At 45.0% G+C, this 20299-nt stretch overlaps 1 protein-coding gene across 2 annotated transcripts in view; it reads right to left on the bottom strand.

Moving 5' to 3' along the window:
* RBL1 (RB transcriptional corepressor like 1) overlaps positions 1–19836 on the bottom strand; it is a 77832-nt gene extending 57996 nt beyond the window's left edge. The window contains exons 1-6 of one of the 2 annotated variants that reach the window (XM_024200845.2): positions 19663–19836; positions 11577–11710; positions 8854–9054; positions 612–673; positions 393–521; positions 140–300 (exon numbers count right to left, since the gene is read on the bottom strand). In XM_024200845.2, the coding sequence (XP_024056613.1) occupies positions 140–300; positions 393–521; positions 612–673; positions 8854–9054; positions 11577–11710; positions 19663–19806 (831 nt within the window). In that variant the 5' untranslated portion in view covers positions 19807–19836. Of the gene's footprint in view, positions 1–139; positions 301–392; positions 522–611; positions 674–8853; positions 9055–11576; positions 11711–17905; positions 17957–19662 lie in introns of those variants that run through there. The other variant, XM_024200846.2, reaches the window with a different exon arrangement.
* Positions 19837–20299: the final 463 nt, after the last annotated feature.

Consider the following 20299-nt stretch of genomic DNA (forward strand, 5'->3'; position numbering starts at 1 on the left):
TTATATGTATAATTGGGATTATGTTTTCCAATGTGCATTACTTTGCATTTATCACCACTGAATTTCATCTGCCATTTTGTTGCCCAATCACCCAGTTTTATGCTACCATTTTATAAACTCTTAAGTTATTAGTATGTACCTTCCTATCAAAGAGCTTTGAAATGTATGGTTTAAAGTAGTGTTCCTTTATTCCTTTGGCTTCTACCATAAGTCCATCATGTAGTTCACAAAGTGTGGCAATGATGCACGGAGGCTCTTCAGAGGCCTTGACTTCAGCAGTGTGAAAGTCTGCTGGTAAACCTGGAAAAAACAAAAAAGGTCAGCTATGATCAATTATATTTCAAAAAGAACTAACAAGAAAAAATGTCTTTCAAATGCAAACACTAACGTACCTTTGAATGATGGATTTAGCAACTCTCTCCTATCTGGGTACAAAAGGGCATTTGCAAAAATCAGGTCCAGGCAGCACAGAAGCAAATGATAGGAATTTACTAAATCATCTCCAATCATACGGAAATTACCTTTAAAAGACAGCATATCACATCAAATAAAACCACAAAGTTAATCACTCAAAATGTGTACAATGCAGGCACCTAATGAAAACAGCTTACCCTTGGTGTAAACAAAGAGTGTCCAGCAGAAGTTGAACAGTTCTTTAACACTGCACTTCCTTCTACCAGGAAAAAAAAACAGGAGAAAAGGTAAGACTTCTATCCCATAATACGGGACTTTACTTGTTTGTTTTATGACTAGAGTTCCATTCTTTCCTCACGTAAAAAATATGGTCAGAACCTAAATTCCCTCTAAGCTGTGAGGCCACACAGTAGCCTATTAAGCACTGCACAGGCGCTCAGGGTCAGGCAGGGAGAGAGGCCTCTCCCTGCTGGCCCCAGCCCAGGACCTGCTGCAGCCAGGGGAGAGGTGCCCCTCCCCCAACCCAGCCTGGACCTTCCGCGGCTGGGGGAGAAGCACCCCACCCCTGGCCCCAACACTGTTGATTAATCGCAGTTAACTCACATGATTAACTCAAAAAATTAATTGTGATTAAAAAAATTAATCACACTGTTAAACAATAGAATACCAATTGCAATTATTTTGGGATGTTTTTCTACATTTTCAAATACATTGATTTTTATTACAACACAGAAGACAAAGTGTACAGTGCTCACTGTATATTATTACTTTTGATTACAAATAGTTGCACTGTAAAAATGATAAACAAAAGAAATAGCATCAAGTGAGGTTCTTACCCACGAAAGCTTATGCTCCCAATACTTCTGTTAGTCTCAAAGGTGCCACAGGACCCTCTGTTGCTTTTTAAAAGAAATAGCATCTTTCAATTCACCTCATACAAATACTGTAATGCAAACGATTGTGAAAGTGTAACTTACAAATATCGATTTTGTTACGTAACTGCACTCAAAAACAAAACAATGTAAAACCTTAGAGCCTACAAGTCCACTCAGTCCTACTTCTTGTTCAGCCAATCACTAAGACAAACAAGTTTGTTTACATTTATGGGAGATACTGCTGCCTGCTTCTTATTTATAATGTCACAAAAGTGAGAACAGGCATTCGCATGGCACTTTTATAGCTGGCGTTGCAAAGTATTTACATGTCAGATATGCTAAACATTTGTATGCCCCTTCATGCTTTGGCCACCATTCCAGTGGACATGCTTCCATGCTGATGATGCTGTGACGAAGTGGGACTGTTCTTAATGTTTCCTCTGAATACTGTGTGGGTGCCTCAGTTTCCCCTATGCATTTCTTAAGTCTCTAGGTGGTGGGGAAAGGCCAGTGTGCATAAATCACTGACACTCTGTCTCCCTGGCAACAAATGGCCAGGGCCCCTTCCCCCCCTGCAAGGAAATAGCTAAAGGTGAACAAAGATCAGGTGACCTCCTGGCCCAGGAAAGAGACAAAGCCGAGAGAAGGAGGGGCTGGAGGGGGTTGGAGAGTTGGAGCTACCTGGGGACTAGGAGTGAGGGCAGACGTGGGTGTCTGACTCTCTGAACCCCATAATGGACCCGGCCGAGGGGTCCCATTTGCCGCCGTACCTACAAGCTCTATTTTAGACCGTGTTCCTGTCATCTAATAAACCTCTGTTTTACTGGCTGGCTGAGAGTCACATCTGACTGCGAAGTGGGGGGTGCAGAACCCTTTGGCTTCCCCAGGACCCCACCTGGGCGGACTCGCTGTGGGAAGTGCACGGAGGGGCATATGCTGAATGCTCCCAGGAGAGACCCAGGAGGTGAAGCCGTGTGAGCTTCTTGCCCTGAAGACAGTCTGCTCCAAGGGAGAGGAGGCTCCCCAAAGTCCTGACTGGCTTTGTGGGGAGCAGTTCCAGAGCATCGCCCGGGAACTCTGTGACAGATCTCGTTAAAAAAAAAATCGTTAATTAAATTTGTGACTGAACTCCTTGGGGGAGAATTATATGTCTCCTGTTCTGTTTTACCTGCTTTCTGCCATATATTTCAGGTTATAGCAGTCTCAGACAATGACCCGGCACATGTCACAGTAGAGTTCACAAAACGCAAAAAGGTACTGATGTGAGATTTCTAAAAACAGCTACAGCACTCGACCCAAGGTTTAAGAATCTGAAGTATCGTCCAAAATCTAAGAGGGATGAGGTGTGGAGCATGCTTTCAGAAGTCTTAATAGAGCAACATTCCAATGTGGAAACTACAGAACCCGAACCAGCAAAAAAGAAAATCATCCTTCTGCTGGTGGCATCTGACTCAGATGATGAAAATGAACATGCACTGGTCCGCTCTGCTTTGGATTGTTATCGAGCAGAACCCGTCATCAGCATGGACGCATGTCCTCTATAATGGTGGTTGAAGCATGAATATTTATGAATATTTAGCACATCTGGCATGTAAATATCTTTTGACGCCGGCTACAGCAGTGCCACGTGAATGCCTGTTCTCACTTTCAGGTGACATTGTAAACAAGAAGTAGGCAGCATTATCTCCTGAAAATTGTAACCAAACTTGTTCGAGCAATTGGCTGAAGTAGGACTGAGTGGATTTGTAGGCTCTAAAGTTTTACATTGTTTTATTTTTGAATGCAGTTTTTTTTGTACATAATTCTACTTGTATTAGATGAATTGAAAAATACTATTTATTTTGTTTTTTACAAGGCAAATATTTGTACTAAAAATATAGTGAGCATTGTACACTTTGTATTCTGTGTTGCAATTGAAATAAATATATTTGAGAATGTAGAAAACATCCAAAAATATTTAAATAAATGGTATTTTATTGTTTAATCGCAAGATTAATTTTTTTTGATTGCTTGACAGCCCTAAAATTAATGAAAGTCAAAATTATACAAGTTATGTGAGGAACACCTCCCTTGTCCACAATCTCTCTAATCTGGCACAGGGCAACATTCTGCAACCCCACAAAGTCTTCCTAATTCTTCTTTTGGATCTTCTGACCCCCTCCTCGATCAGATGAGCTCCTGTTCTGCTATGATTAAGGCTACATTTATGTCACGGAGGTCATGGAAGTCACTTCCAGAAACCCCCGTGACATTCTCTGCTTCAGCCCCAGGGGCTGTGGGACTCTGGAGCTCGCAGCCTGGCAGGGTTCCAGCAACGGGGGCCCCTTGCAAGGTTCCAGTGACAGGCTCCTGAGGGGGCCCTCCTCAGGGTTCCAGTGACGGATGACAGTCTTGTCGGGGGGAGGGGTGCAGGGGAGAGGAGGGGACGCCTTGGGCAAGAGGTTCGGAGTGTCCCATTTTCTCTTTGGGAAATATGATCACCCAGCGCTGCAGCAGGAGGGGGTGAAGGCTCTGGGGTGGGGCCAGAAATGAGGAGTTCAGGGTGTGGGAGGGCGCTCCGGGCTGGGGTGGGGGGTGCACTTGGGGTGGGGGCAGTATGCAGAGCGGAGCCCCCCAGCTGCCCCTACGCGTAGGAGCCGGAGGTGGGGGACATGCCTCTGCTTCTGAGAGCCACATGGAGCGGCCCTGACCTTGCTCCCTGTTCTGGAGCGCCAGGGTGGGGCAAGCCCCAGATCTAGCTCCCCAGCGGGAGCTCAAGGGCCAGATTAAAACAGCTGGGAGGCCAGATGGGGCCCGCAGTTTGCCCACCCCTGCTCTAGGGGAACACAAGTAGCTGTTTAAAGGTGACCTGAACTTGCAAAGAAAAAATAATAGATTTATAACTTTTATTTTTAATAACTTTATGCTTTTCTGCATTAGAAGTTCAGGTTTTGTCTATCCTGGAACTTTATAGACAAACTAATAGCATTCTCAGATGGAATGAGGCTGAAAGTGAGAAATGACAGAGGGGAAAGGATTTTTAGCCAGGTTGATTAGAACTCGTTTTTGTTTACACCAATTTCACAACTACAATTAACACACATTTGAGAGAAAAAGTCAGTTGAATTAAATTACTCCTGGGGGAATTTTGCACCACTGCACACACAATTAACAAGCTGCACATATTTTTAATTTTTTGCATAGAAAAAAAAGCTTCTGGAAAGTTGCTTCAGTTCTGCTTTTTGCCCACCAGAGGGCACTATGGCACTAGAACAGAGCAGCAGCTCCCGGCCAGCTAGGGTGAAGAAGGCAGGCTCTTTCCCTTCAGTGCCTGACGGGCCAGGTCAGGAGACAGGGGATATGGGGAGACCGCATAGGACTGCTGTGGGGGTCAGACAGTGGCTCATAAGGGCTAGTGGGGGAGGACAGACTGGGGAAGGGAAATGGGAATGGAGGCGCAGGGCCACAGGGGGGTGTCTGAATGGAGGCAAAGACACATGGGGACAGGGGGAAGGGGTGCAGGGCCACATGGGGATGGGGGAGTGGGTGTCTGAATGGGGGTGGAGGGACACGTGGACAGGGGCAGATGTGCCTGACTGAATGGAAGAGGCTAGGGGTCAGCCAGGGTCTGCATGGGGAAAACTCCCTAACAATCCCTCCCAATAGCCCCAAAAAACCTGTTCCATACTTTTCTCACAACCCTCTAAGTTCACTCCCAGGCTCCTTCCCAGCAATTACTTCCTTCTCCCTCAGCTCCTCAGTTATCCCTAACTCCCCCTGTCTTTTCACTACTTCTGAGGGGTGCAGGAAATACGGTTCTGTATTGTAGTTTAAATGAATTATTACTCAGAATTCTGTATTAATATGCCTACTAAGGAATCTATTTCTCAAAAAACATTTCCTGAATCTTTTTTGTTGTCTGTATTGTTACAGACATACTTGCTGACAGGTATTTTGAAATAAATGACCAAAAACAATTTAAATTGGTGTGATTATAGTGTGTTATTTTGACAAATAACATGTGCAGAATTTTAAAATATTGTGCGCAGAATTTAAAATTTTTTTGTTACAGGATTTTAAATTTTTTGGCGCACAATTCCCCCAGGAGTATTCAAGTCCCCCTTCAATTAAGATATCAGAAACTCATATCGGTTGTAAAGGACTCCCAGATCTCTCTCCAGCAAAAAAAACAAAAACAAAACAAAACACAACACACCAAACCAAACCAGACTTGATCTCTCATATTTCTAATGTAAAACAATCAGAAAACTTTTTTTAAAATGAGTATTTTTTGTACATCAGAAAGAAGCACACAAACCCAATTAAAAAAAGAACTATGTAGGATACTTGACAATGCATAACATTACGCACCAATTCAGAAAAGTAAAATAATACTGTAGCCATCTGAATCTAAAGGAATCATTTCAGAGAGACTAATTACAAGAGATAGTATTTGACCAGGACACTGAGGCCAATACCCCTGCTCTTGAAAAAAAAGTGCTATGGGATTTTTGTTGAACACAAGTAATCAGAACTTTAGCTTTAGGTTTCATCTGAAGAATGGTATCTTCTGCATCACAGCACGCGCTTAATGCTCACCCAAACAGGGGCACTAGAGTTGGCCAAAGTCCTGGTATCTTGCAACCAATTGCATGCAGGATGACCAGGCAATTATGCAGAGCCCCACTGACATCAATGGAACTTCACAGGGGCATACATGCGACTAAGTGCATCTCATTGCAGAGCTGAACCCAAAAGTGACATCTATCAAGTCAACACTTTTTCAAAGTATAAATCATGGCCTTACCATTGCTTAAACAGAAGTTTTCAGAAGGGCTGTCAAGGGATTAAAAAAATTAATCACGATTAATCGCACCGTTAAACAATAGAATACCATTTATTTAAATATTTTTGGACGTTTACTACATTTTCAAATATATTTACTTTAATTACAACACAGAATACAAAGTGTACAGTGCCCACTTTATATTTATTTTTGATTACAAACATTTGCACTGTAAAAAAATAAATAGTATTTTCAATTCACCTAATATAAGTACTGTAGTGCAATCTCTTTTGACATTTTTAAGTTCAAATTTCACGATAATTATGTACAAAAAATAACTGCATTCAAAAATAAAACAAAGTCCACTCAGTCCTACTTCAGCCAATCGCTCAGACAAGCAAGTTTGGTTACATTTGCAGGAGATAATGCTGCCAGCTCGTTTACAATGTCACCTGAAAGTGAGAATAGGCGTTCACATAGCACTGTTGTAACTGTAAAAATGCGGCCTCTGGCAGGACACAACTGAGAGTATCAATTCAGGACAAATTGCTTAGAGCAGGGCACTTACAGCCAAAGGCTGGGTTTCCCCACACCAAACCATCCAAACAGAAAAGACTTCGGTTTTACCCCACTGGCTAACCAGAAGTCATACAAGCAATTCCCTTAGATACTCCAGTTCCCTTGTATCACCACTGGCACCGCTTCTTATGGGGACAAATGGTTATGAAAACCAAATACCCCAGTAAAAGAAAAAAGGTTCTCCCATCCCAAAGGGCCAAGCCCCAGACCCAGGTCAGTATACAAGTCAGATCTTACCCACAAATCACGCTGTTGCCAATCCTTTAGAATCAAAAATCTAAAGGTTTATTCATAAAAAGAAAGAAATATAGATGAGAGTTAGAATTGGTTAAATGGAATCAAATACATACAACAATTGCAAAGTTCTTAGTTCAGGCTTGATGGGATTACTGCTGATGTAAACCAATCATGTCTCTGGAGTACAAACATCCCAGCTTGGATGGGTCATTTAGTCCTTTGTTTAGAGCTTCAGTTTCAAGCAAAGTTCCTCTAGAGGTAAAAAGCGGGATTGAAGACAAAATGGAGGGGTTTCCAGGGCCTTTTATATCCTCTGTCATGTGGAAGGTAACCCCTTTTTTCTCCTGTGCAAAATCACAGCAACAAGATGGAGTTTGTAGCCACCTGGGCACGTCACATGTCCATGAATGATTCAGCTTTTTGCAGGGCAACGCATTGTTTACATGTTAGTTTGAACGTTCCCAGGAAAGTTCAGATGTGGATTGGCGTCTCCCAAAGTCCATTGTCATTTAAGTGTTTCTTGACTGGGCACTTACTGAGAATAGTCCTTTCTCAAGAAGCTGACCAAATGCTTCACTGAGGTTACTTAGAATCAAACACACTGAGATACAAGTACATAGCCAATATTCATAACTTCAAATACAAAAATGATACACACATATAGACAGCATAATCATAACCAGCAAACTACAACCTTTTCATAGAAACCCCACTTGACCGCCTCTGTACAATATTTGCTGCAAATATATAACAGTGGTTGCAACAATGATCCATAGGGTCAATGTTCATGTCAATAACATCACAACAGTGTCGCAAGATATTTATGTGCCAGATGCGCTAACCACCATTCCAGAGGATATGCATGCATGCTGATGACAGGTTCTGCTTGATAACGATCCAAAGCAGAGCGGACTGATGCACATTCATTTTCATCATCAGAGTCCGATGCCACCAACAGAAGGTTGATTTTCTTTTTTGGTGGTTTGGGTTCTGTAGTTTCCGCCTCAGAGCGTTGCTCTTTTAAGTCTTCTGAAAGAATGCTCCACACCTCGTCCCTCTCAGATTTTGGACGGCACTTCAGATTCTTAAACCTTCGGTCGAGTGCTGTAGCTATCTTTAGAAATCTCACACTGGTACCTTCTTTGCATTTTTTCAGATCTGCAGTGACAGTGTTCGTAAATCAAACAACATGTGCTGGGTCATCATCCGAGACTGCTATAACATGAAATATATGGCAAAAGTGGGTAAAACAGAGCAGAGGACATACAATTCTCCCCCAAGGAGTTCAGTCATAAATTTAATTAACACACTATTTTTTTAACGAACAGCAGCAGCATGGAAGCACGTCTTCCGGAATGGTGGCTGAAGAATAAAGGGGCATATGAAGGTTTAGCATATCTGGCACGTAAATATCTTGCAATGCCGGCTACAAAAGTGCAATGCGAACGCCTGTTCTCACTTTCAGGTGATATTGTAAATGAGAAGCAGGCAGCACTGTCTCCCATAAAAGTAAACAAACTTGTTTGTCTTAGCAAATGGCTGAACAAGAAGTAGGACTGAGTGGACTTATAGGCTCTAAAGTTTTACATTGTTTTGTTTTTGAGTGCAGTTATGTAACAAAAAATAAATCTACATTTGTAAGTTACACTTTCATGATAGAGATTGCACTACAGTACTTGTATGAGGTGAACTGAAAAATATTTTTAAATCATTTTTACAGTGCAAATATTTGTCATAAAAATATAAAGTAAGCACTGTACACTTTGTATTCTGTGTTGTAATAGAAATCAAAATATTTGAAAATGTGGAAAAACATCAATAAATATTTAATAAATTTCAATTAGTATTCTATTGTTTAACAGTGCAATTAACTGCGATTTTTTTTTTTAATAGCAGTCAATTTTTTTGAGTTAATCGCATGAGTTAATGCAATTAATCGACAGCTTTACTTTTCAGTAAAATCATTTAAATCTCTCAATATACCTCTGTTTTCTGCTCCTTTGTGGTTTAGGTGTTTCTTCATAAGGGTTTTGAAATACATCCAAAAATATGGGTTCAAACTTTCTGAAAATCACAGTTGATACTTCAAAGTTTCTCTCTAGCCTCTCCATTCGCTCCCGAAATTCCTGCGGCAGGTCTGACATGTCCATCCACTTTTTCATTTTACTAAAAAACTGAATTAAACTTAAAAAGAGCAACATTTGATTATAATTTAATCTCCAGCCATGAAACAGATCAAATAGTTTAGACTAAGATTCCTCCCCCCCCCCCGCCACATTCTTGATCTTTTCTTAAAAAGAAGGACTTTTGGTGAAAACCAAATCTGATTAATTTATTGCTTAGTAACTGCTTTAATTACAGAAAAGGATAAACACACTTTGCTAGACTCCAGTGCTGAGTACGTTTCACACAGTTAACTCTTACTTGTGGATTTCCTTTGGTTTCCACACCCTTACATGGATTAATTCAGATCAGAGAAGGTGGCTCGCTTTGGTGGGGTCAGAAAAACAGAAGAGTTGAGGGGCAGGGAAAATGTAATTTTCACAACTGGGTGCTTAACCAGGACACCTGTATTGAAGAATTAGGTGTTGAATTAATACTGAAGTGCATAAATACTTATGTAATTATATATCTCTAAGCACCCAAGCATTCGAGTTTCATTGTGAAATGGTCAGCACTTTCAATTTTGAATCCAACAATATGACTTCAAAACTCAGTAAAAAAATGCCATGTATTTAGTTTAATGAAGAAAGATGACTTGATTCATGGTCTGTAAATATCTATACAGGGGAAAATAATAAATACTAGTTGGCTATTCAATCTATACAAAGGTATAACATGAGCCAATGACCAGAGACTGTAGTCAGGAAAATTAAAGCTGGAAATAAGATTACTGGAAATTTTTAAATTGTGAGGGTGGTTAACCATTAGAACAGATTACCAAAGGAAATGGTTAATTTTCTATCACTCGGAGTCTTTAGATCAAGATTGGATATCTTTCTAAAACATAAGATCTAGTTCAGACAGAAGTTACTGGACTTGATGTAGAAATCACTGGATTCTCTGGCCTAGGGATGTAAACAGGGTGGATAAAAAAAAATCAATGATTTAAAAAAATATATATATATATATAAAAATCATTTTTTAAAATTTAAATCAGATTTTTTTGATAAAAATGCTTTGAGGAAAAAACCTATCTAAAGATAGTTTTAATTAAGATAAGATATCTTTGAGCTATAATGTATCATGGAATAGGGATTATAAATTGTAATTCTATAGTATGAGACAATATATTAATGTAATGTTTAAGAAAATTTTGTAAATGAGTTCCAACAGTTCATGGATTAGGGACCCAATCTTAAAGGGTTCCAGGGGATTCTGTATAGATTATTTGGGTTAATCTTTCTATCTATCCAATGGAAATCAGTGCTCAGTCTAGAAGATACCATCAGAGATGCTTAGTTTTGCAGTTCTCAAACTGGATTTGTGTCTCCAGAGGTAACGTGCTTGTTAACAGCAAAAATGTTTATAAATAAATAATATAGAGAGGTGAGAAATAACAGACTTCAACTCTATTGTCCCTCTGCAAATTTGTGTACACAGAGTCAATCCCTTATCTCTCTAAAAGTGCAAAGTTTCAAAAAGTTAAATGAATAGAAGATTGTTGGGGGCGGAACAGATCTGGACAAGGAGCAGAAGTCTGGAGCTAAATGTGAGAAGTGAAGGACATATGCTTGTTTTGTTAAAATATTATATGTTTGCTGTTGAAGAAAAAAATTCAGAATACTTATGTTGTTGTTTTAGTCAAATAAAATAATTTAAATGTCTGTCTGGTGATACAGCATGGGAAGAAAATCCTTCAAATATTAATTAACCTGTTGAATTGGAAAGAGTTCACCTCTCAATGACTTCATAAATATCTGCTTCAGTTACCTTTGGTAAATGAAACAACCAAACAATCATTCATTTTCTGATATAGCTGTAAAACGAATCTGAAAAGTTTTCAAAATAAATCACTGTTTAAAAATGTATAGTGTGTACCTTCTAAAAATGAAACCTACATCTGTCTCTGAGTTGTGAAAAATATGTATTAAGGTTATAACAAACAAAAATGCACTTTTATGTAGATAGCCGTGATTAAATTGAGTCTTCCTGAGTAGTGATTTAAAATCATTATTTAAATCAAATCCACCCTGGATGTAAATATTGTTTAAAAAGTTAACCATTTAATCGGTTAACCATTTAAATGAAATATTTTTAAAGGGCCGGCCCGGGCCCAGCCAGCGCGGGGCCAGACTGGGGTTAACGGTTAAGGCAGGTTGAGTGGGGCCGGCTGGCACGGGGCCAGACTGGGGATTAACGGTTAACGCTTACCTGTTAACCGGTAACACTACTGCTTACCAGTTAATAGGTTAACATCCCTACTCTGGCCTATGTTATGCAGGAAATAAGACTAGAGGATCTTAACAGTCCCTTCTGGCCTTAATATCTGTGAAAACTGGATAATGTGCTGGATTTTATATTTGTGCAATATCAATGATGCCCTACTTCCACCACTATGAGGAAAGTGCCATTCTGCTTTCAGTTAAAATGTAAGCAAAACAACAGTTAAAAGGGAGCAGATCTAGAATAAGGGAAAAGAAGCTGTGACTACACACAGATGTTTCGGTCTCTAGAAAAAAGCGAAAAACAAAACACAAAAGTACCTTAGTTTGGCTGACCGTAGTATCCTAGTCAGTGAAACGCAGTTTCCTTCCATAAGACCACTTCCAACAGTGGGAAGTATGCTTTTACGACAAGCAACATATAGAGCACAAGCCAACCAATGCACCACTTCTCCCTGTCAAACCAGAAGTAAACAAATCAATGGACAAACTTTTCCAGGGCAACAATGCTCAATTTGCAGTCTCAGCTTTTCATCTACTTCAAGTATCTCTAAAATCCTTTGGGACAGTAACAAGAACCAACATTTACTCAGGGTTGGATGATTATTTTTTTTAAATCTGGCTGGAACAAGGGAACCAAAACTACTTCGTAGGAGTGGAGGACTATCCTTAATTTGCATGGAACAGAGCAGACTGCAGCTGATTGTTCCTTTAAAAACAGACACTACGAGGCCTGCAATATGATTTGGCCACTTAGTTCACAATAAACCATTGCAGAGCCCTGAGGTCTCTGCTGTCTGCACCTCTGTATTAAAGATAACTATATGGTAGTACTGCACGAGGCCACAATCTGGCCACTGATCAGCTAGAAACCCATTATCTTTTTTGCAACATCGGTGAAGCCAGCCTTGTCTATTTTATGCCCCTACTATCACCTTCACACGGAAGTTCTTCCATGCTTCCTTACAGTTGGAATGCCCTCTCCAAACTATTGTTAGAGCCCATGGGAGCCAGTTTGCATAATTTTTGGTGGTTCCCAGAACGGGTCCAAGCAGAGCCAGGGCAACCGCCCCGGCCCCACGCTTCAGGTGGACACGGGGTCCAGGGCGGCCTGTCGCCGGCAGCAGTGAGCAACCCGGCCCCAGCCTGCCCTGCTGGCTCCCGGCATCACTCAGGGGAGGGGGCGGAAGCCGGAAAGAGGGCTTGGGGGGGAAGAGGTGGAATGGGGGCAGGGAAGGGGCAGAGCAGGGGCGGGGTGGGGGCATATTCAAAAGAGCTGTGTCATTATCATGTATAGACAGGAACAAATGTACTTAAACACAGTATGTCATATGTAAGTAGTACTAATAAAGTTGATATTCTTAGTTAAATAAATTTTTCTTACGATAGCGATATTGTGCAATATAGAGAAACTGTTAAACGCTCAGTATTTCCAGTCCATTTTTACATTATTTAAAAAAAAATATGTATCGGCTTACAAGGCAGGTATGCGGGGCGGGACTTGGACCCAGGGCCGTCCCTAGGGAGGTGTGGGGCCCAGGATAACCCCTCCCTCCACCCCAGGCCATGCCCACACTCCACCCCTTCCCCCAAGCCTCCACCCACGCCCCGTCTATTCCCACCCCTGCTCTGCCCTCACTCCACCCCTTTCCCCAAGCCCCCACCCCTTTTCAGCTTCCGCCTCCTCCCCCGAGCAATGCTGGGAGCCAGTGGGGTGTGGCTGAGCGGGCTGGGGCCAGGTCACCCACTGCTGCCGGCGACAGGCCCCCCGCTAACGCTTCAGGCCACCCTGGACCCCACGTCCCCCTGAAGTGCGGGGCCCAGAGCAGTTGCCCTATGGACGGGATGGCTCTGAAAATATAAGCCCAAACTTTGGTGGAGCTGGGCCCACATTCCTGAATATTGGTAAAGCACGGGCACCACGGACCCATATAATTCGCCGCCTATGTTAATGCCACTTGGTCCTCCTTTAGATCTCCCAAGACCCTCTTCTACTGAGATGCCTGTGGTCAATTGCCAGCTTCTACACTGATTTACCAGAAGAGCTTCAGTACATACAACCCTTCAGAAACTGCCTTTTATAAGTTATTTCTGAATTGTATAAGCAAATATTTTCAAAATAGAAGAATCACGATCCTAAAAATCTAAGCATTGCCTCTATCTTATTGCCAAGACACAGATTAATCAGGTCAAAATATAATTTATTTCTTTTAAAAGTCCTATTTAAACTGTATCTTGACAAGCTCCTCAAACTCAGTAGCTCCAAGCTTCCCATAGCTTAAATCAGGACAAGTATTAAACAATCCCTCTAGTCTTTCCCGCAAGTAGTAGGTGGTGTCAGTAAGCCAGCAGACCTGTCCAAAGCAGACATTATCTAACTGTGGTGGTATCTGGATTCCTAAAGGTTTTTGCTGTCTGGCAAAGGAGAAATCCCAGAAGCATACGATGATTTCTTCCTCTACTTCACCTCTAGCATTCCATACCTAAGGGTCTTCCCTCCTCCCTTTTCAGGGGGTAGGTGTTTTGCTTGTATAGTAAACCTCATCTACATGGGAAAGTTACACTGGTTTAACCGAAGGTGTGAATTTAAATTAGTATAGCTTGGACCCCAGAAAAAGTATGTCAGAAACTCTCTTAGCTAGCAGTGTTTGCACAAACTAAAGACTGGGTCTACAATACAAAGTAAGGTCAATGCAAGGCAGCTTACATTGACCTACTTTTGCATGTATCTACATTAAATTAGTCTCCCTCCCATGTAAATGCACCATTACACCGACATAGGAACACCACCTCCCTCAGCAGCACAAAGCCATGGTTGATGTACTTTGGTTGACGCAGTGCGAGTGTAGACACTGTGTTAGGGTATGTCTACACTGGAAACTTCAAAGCACTGCCATGGGAAGTCTGTGTGGTCACATGCTCTCCCAGCGCTCCTGGTAATCGACCTCCATGGAGGGTGTGTGTGTGTGGGGGGGGATTAGCTGCGAGTGCGGCTCCCAACATTCGGAGCCTGTCTACACTAGCGCTTTAAAGTGCTGACTTGCTGCGCTCAGGGGGGTGATTTTTCACCCCCCTGAGCTAGCAAGTTAGAGCGCTTTAAAATGTTAGTGTAGACAAGTTATGTTGACCCTAACTATCCCCCAGCAACCATCCCACAATGCCCCACACTGATCGCTCTGGTCATCATAGTGAACTCCACTGCCCAGGGGTCAGAAAGACTGGAAGCCACCCTCTCCCCTTTAAAGCCCTGCGAACGTTTGAGATTCCTTTTTTCTGATTGCCCGGCTTGGTGAGAAGACCTAGCAGCTCTCCATTGTTGATTGCAACTGCCTAGCTAACTATGCCATCCACACACTCCAGATGTGCTCCTGCTTGGAGTAGACAGGAGATAGTGGCTCTCCTGAGCTTGTGGGAGAAGAGACTGTTAAGGCACAGCTCTGATCCAGCTGTAGAAACATTGCCCTCTACGAGCAGATTGTTCAGGGGATGTAGGAGAAGCGGTATGACAGGGACCAGCAGCAGTGCCATGTGAAAGCCAAGAAGCTGCAGCAGCATACCAGGCCAGGGAGGCCAACAACCAATTTGATGCCAAGCCACAGACCTGCCGCTTTTACAAAGAGCTGCATGTCATTCTCAGCGGAGATTGCACCACCACCCTCAACAGCACCATGAATACCTCGAAGGAGCCTAAGTCACAAGCCCCTGCCACGAACAGCAAAGAGGAGGAGATGTTGGACAAAGAGGAGGATGGGGGACAGGTGACCGAGGGATCCAGCTGTGCAGTGAGCCAGGACCTATTTTTTACCCCACCGCAGTCCAGCACAAGCGAGCCCAATGCAGGGGAAGGAACCTCGGTTAACAGTGTACATAAATTTTCAATTACAGAGTTGTTCCCACCCCCAAAAGCAGCAGGACACAATCTTTTCACTTTTCATTAATTTACTCATGCTAGAAGACGTAGTGGTACAATCAAGAGAGGTAGAACAGCTATCTGATTTTCATTCCCCTCTAGAGCTAGGGACCATGCATAGCAGTTTGTTTATGTACACAGGGATGTCCCTTGAATCCTCCTGAGAGATCTCGATCAAACTTTCATGGAAGTACTCTGCAATCCTCTGATGGTTTCTAGGGAGGGCTGCCTTGTTTCTTCCTCCAAGGTTGGACACTTTCCCATGCCACTCAGTGATAACTTCAGCAGGTACCATTGCAGTACACAGGCTAGCAGCACGTGGGCTCGGGTAGCTTTGGGATGCCTGCAGCAGCTGCGTGAGAGCCTTTGTTACCCTCAAGAGTGAGATATCAGCTAAAATCACCATCTACTGTGGAAAGGGTGCCAGTATTCATTGTCACTGTCCTATATACTATTAGAATCATGCAACCAAGCAATTCCCTCCTCATTTCCCTTATCCCCCAGTAGGCCATACTCACCATGGCTGGTGCAGCGATTGGTGCCATGCACAAGAAATCCCAAGCAGAAGTGAGAATGTAGTGCTTAAAACTTTTGGGGAGCAAGTTCAACATCTTAAGTTTCACTTTCTGTAATGAATGCACCAGCAATAGTACCTCGGTGTGTTTTATCTTCAGCTGTTGCCACTGTGGCCTTCAGTCTCCCCCTCCACACCTGCGGAGCCACATAAGGTGGAGGAAGAAGAGGACTCGGGATAACATGTTCCAGGACATCCTGCAAGCCAGTGCTGCATCGGATCATAAGCACAGGGCCTGGAGGATGAACACTGCAGACAGTCTGGAAAAGGAAAGAGTGGAGAGGAGAAAGGCCCAGGAGTCCCAGCAGGAAAAGGAGAGGAAGATGCACCAGGGTACAGTGGAGCTTCTCAGGCAGCAAACACAGATGCAGCAAACTCTGGTGGACTTTCAGATTCAACAATCCCAGGCTTGCCTCCTTCTGCAGCCCATTGAGAACTCCATATTGAGACATCTCATAATCACCACCGTCCCCCCAACATTCCACATGGCTTCCGGAGTTGTTACAGTACCCTTAATGTCCATCGGAGTAGAGTGATAAAGACAATCACAGCTTCACATACAGATCTGTGAAAGCCAGAGTTAGTATCTGTGTAGCTGAAATGGACATGAAAATTCTTTCACTCTTCATAACTAAATTTATAATGTTTTTAATGTATTTGTTGTGAAGTTACAATTTTTTTGTACTGATTTTGTTCCAATAGAATTTTATTCTGTAACACAATTCATCTTTATTAGTTCACAAGATATGCTGCCGACTACTCAGTAGTTCTGAAAGCAACAATTTACCTGTTACTTCACGTCACACAACCTCCACATGACCATTCACAAAACAAATAGGTGAATTAATGTTATATTCCTACATGTACAGCAATCACCACACGATTCCTACCAGGCCACAAAAGAGCACACTACACCACCACACATTACTCTGGCTCACTATTAAAATGGTCATTCAAAGCCTTCCTGAGCCATATAGCTCTGCCTTGAGCCCTTGTATCTGGATGTTCAAATTCAGCGGACAGCCACGCCACCTCTGCCATCCACCTCGGCAGAAGCTTTCCCCCCCTCCGCCGTACATACATTATGCAGGCCAGAGTAGACAGCTATAATCATTGGGATATTTTTCCTCACTGAGGTCCTATCTTGTGAGTTAACAACACCAGCGACCCTTCACAACAAAAAGCACATTCAACTGTCATTCCACACTGGCTGAGCCAGTAGTTAAATTGTTCCTTGGTGCAGTTGGGGTGGCCAGTGTATGGCTAGGGGAAAAAGGGGTAGGCTGGGTCCCCCAGAATCACTATTGGCATTTCAACATCCCAATAGTAATCCGCTTGTTGGGAAAGAAATTCCCTGCTTGTAGCTCTATGAACAGTCCTCGGTTCTTAAAGATGCGAGTGTCATGCAGGTTCCCTGAACAGCCCACACTGATGTCAGTGAAGTGTCCCTGGTAATCCGCCAATGCTTACATACCCACAGAAAAGTAGCCCTTTCTGTTGATGTACTCAGTAGCATGGTGGCCTGGTGTCAAAATAGGGATGTGTGTGTCGTCCATTGCTCCACTGCAGTTTGGGAATCCCATTGCTGCAAATCCACCCACTATGTCCTGCACACTGAGAGAGCAGGAGGCAATTAATGGCCCCGCACATTTCCATGACAACGGCCCCCTTGGTAGATTTCCCAACTCTGAATTGATTCCCGACTGACAAGTAGCAATCAGGTTGCAAGTTTCCACAGTGTGATTGCCACTCACTTCTCCACTATCAGTAAAGCTCTCATTTTGGTGTTCCAGTACTGGAGGGCAGGTGCAAGCTCGGCACATGAATCCAGGAATGTGGACTTGCACAAAGTAGGGATGGAAATATTGATTAAAAAAGTTAACCAGTTAAATGATTAAAATTATTTCGGTTAACCGGTTAACCAAGGTAGCTGGGGGGGGGGGGGGAAAGAGGTCTGGCATGGAGGGGCCTGGGGCCAATCTGGCTGGGGTCCAGCACAGGCAGGGCTGGGGTCGGGACGACCAGGTTCGGGTCCCTCCCACCGGCCCAATGCGGGGCTGCCGGGGTTAATGGTTAACTTTGGTCAACCGGTAAGCCTAATGCTTACTGGTTAACCTTTTACATCCCTAGCTGAAAGATCTGCAGCCACTGCTCATCATTCCAAACCTGCATTAGAATGAGATCCCACCAGTCAGCGCTTGTTTCTCGAGGCCAGAAGAGCACTCCAACATCTGCAGCTATTCTATGAACGCCACCGACAACCTTGAATTGGTTCTCATGATGTAGCACAGCTATGTGTCAAAAAATCATCATCATGTTCCCCGCTGATTTGGTTTTTCAAGCACCTCTGCAAATACTCCAGGATCGCGCACCCTGTGCTTTCAATGTTTATGAAAATAGTGCAAAGCTATGCAGTCTCCATGCTTCTGTCAGAGAAGACAGACAGCGAGGAGGGTCACGTGGGTTTGTGGAGTTTTGAAATAAAGGCACAAAAATTATGGGATACAGATAACTTTATGAGATGTAGACAGCTGCAAACTGGGACGTGGACCCCATGCTCCCAGTCACTCCTGCGAGACTCATTTTGGCCCTATCATGCACTGCCAAAACTTCCCAAGACAGTGCACTAGGGAGAGGCAAGTTGCATTGCCAATGTAACTTGAGTCAACATAAGTCTGTAGTATAGGCATGGCCAAAGTATCTCCTGCTCCATCCAATATCAATCACAGATTCTCTGCCCCAAACCAGGTTAGATCAAACTTGGGGGCTGCTCTAACTTGTGCAAGGGAACTAGGAATCATATGGCTCTAGCTCTGGGGTGGGCAAACTATGGCCTGCGGGACCGTCCTACCTGGCCCCCAAGCTTCTGGCCCGGGAGGCTAACCCCTGGCCCATCCCCTGCTGTCCCCCCTCCCCTGCAGCCTCGGCTCGCAGGCTCCACTGCAGGCACAATGCTCTGGGCGGCGGGGGTGTGAGCGCCTTGTTGGTTTTGTTCCAGAACAAGGCACTCTTATTCCAGAATAAAAGTGTCACACGTGGACTCCAGCCCTGAATAGTTTGGCCTGGTCTTAATGCTTATTCTGGCATAACTATATCCACCAAGAGTGTGAATAAATGACACCCCCACCCCATCTACCAACCAAGCAACATAGCTATGCTGACTAAACCTCCAGGGTGGATACAGTCGTGAAGTCAGAAGAGGGCTTCCGAGGGCATAGCTAATATTGTTTGGGGAGGTGGTATTCTGGCACCAGAAGTCCTCCTGTCTGTCTCTGTACACTACACCTGCACCGGGGGCCGTACATGGCACTCTACGAGGGAGACACAGCCTTCATGTGTAGACAGGCCCTTATGCATTTTCTCTAATAAGTCACGCTTTACCTGAAACGTGTTTGGCCAACCCCCATTGGCAGAGCATTCATCTGCGGCCCCGCGGAGTACCAGCCCGGGTAGTCAGACCCCCGGGGCTGGAGTCTGATCCGCGCAGCCAGACAGGAGCCCTGGGAACACAGGCACACCCCGGAGCTGGTGTCTGCGCCAGGCCTCCTGTGTACAGCCTGCAGCCCCCCCGGCAGGTCCCCGCCGCGGGGCTCGCACGGCGCAGCGCTGACCGGGGCTCCCACGGAGCCGAGTCTGCCAGCACGAGCGCTCGCTCACGCCTCCGCCCCAGAGCCAGCGGGCGCCCGGGGGGAAGCCTGGGCTCTGCGGGGCCGCGGGCGGCCCAGGAGCTACCTCAGCAGCCCGGCCCCAGGGGCGCCCCGGCCGGCACGCAGCCCGCTTGCTCGGACACCGGGGCGGAGCGGCGTTTGCCGGCATCCTGGCGCCTCCTGGGGGTGGATCCCGGGGCAAAGCCAGATGGGCCCGGCGCCTGCCCCCTGACCCGTCGGGCTCCGGGCGGAGCCGGCCACGGCCCTGCCGCTCACCTCCAGGCTGTACGTGCCACGCAGCGCCGTGAAGTCCCGCAGAGCCTCGGCGGCACTGGCCGCGTCTAGGTTGAGGTCCTGGCAGAGACGGTCGATGGCGGCGCGGGCAGAGCCCTCCCCGGCCGGGGGCTCCTCCCGGGACATGGCGGCTCCGCAGCCCCCAGCGGCTCCGTGGGCCGAGCCCACAAGCCCCTGCGCCCTGCGCGCCAAAACCGTTTCACCCTTCCGGGCCCCGTATCCCTCCGCCCGGCGGGGCCCCGCTACCGCTCTTCCCTCGGGAGGGCCCTGCAGGAGGAGGAGGAGGAGACGATCGCCCCCCCCCCCCCTTCCCCGCTCTGCGGCTGTTGCAGCTTCCCCGGACCCCGCGAGCGGCGCTGACACTGGGCCGGCCGCGGAGGAATATGGGGCAGCGGCGGGTGCAGCACTGCTCCGCGTGACACGGCCGGGGAGCGGTCTTGTGCCAGGTGTAGTGTGAGCTGGTACAGGGAGAGCAAATTGTAACCGGTAGCAGTGACTGATCGGTAAGGGGGGGGGGTCTTATTTGCTAAATCTTGACAGTGGTGTGGAATGGAAGCAGGGCCGGCTCTAACTTTTTTGCTGCCCCAGGCAAAAAAAAAAAAAAAAAAAAAAAAAAAAA

Source organism: Terrapene carolina, unplaced genomic scaffold (genome assembly GCF_002925995.2).
Source record: "Terrapene carolina triunguis isolate 2854851 unplaced genomic scaffold, T_m_triunguis-2.0 Scaffold233, whole genome shotgun sequence".
Lineage (NCBI taxonomy): Eukaryota > Metazoa > Chordata > Testudines > Emydidae > Terrapene > Terrapene triunguis.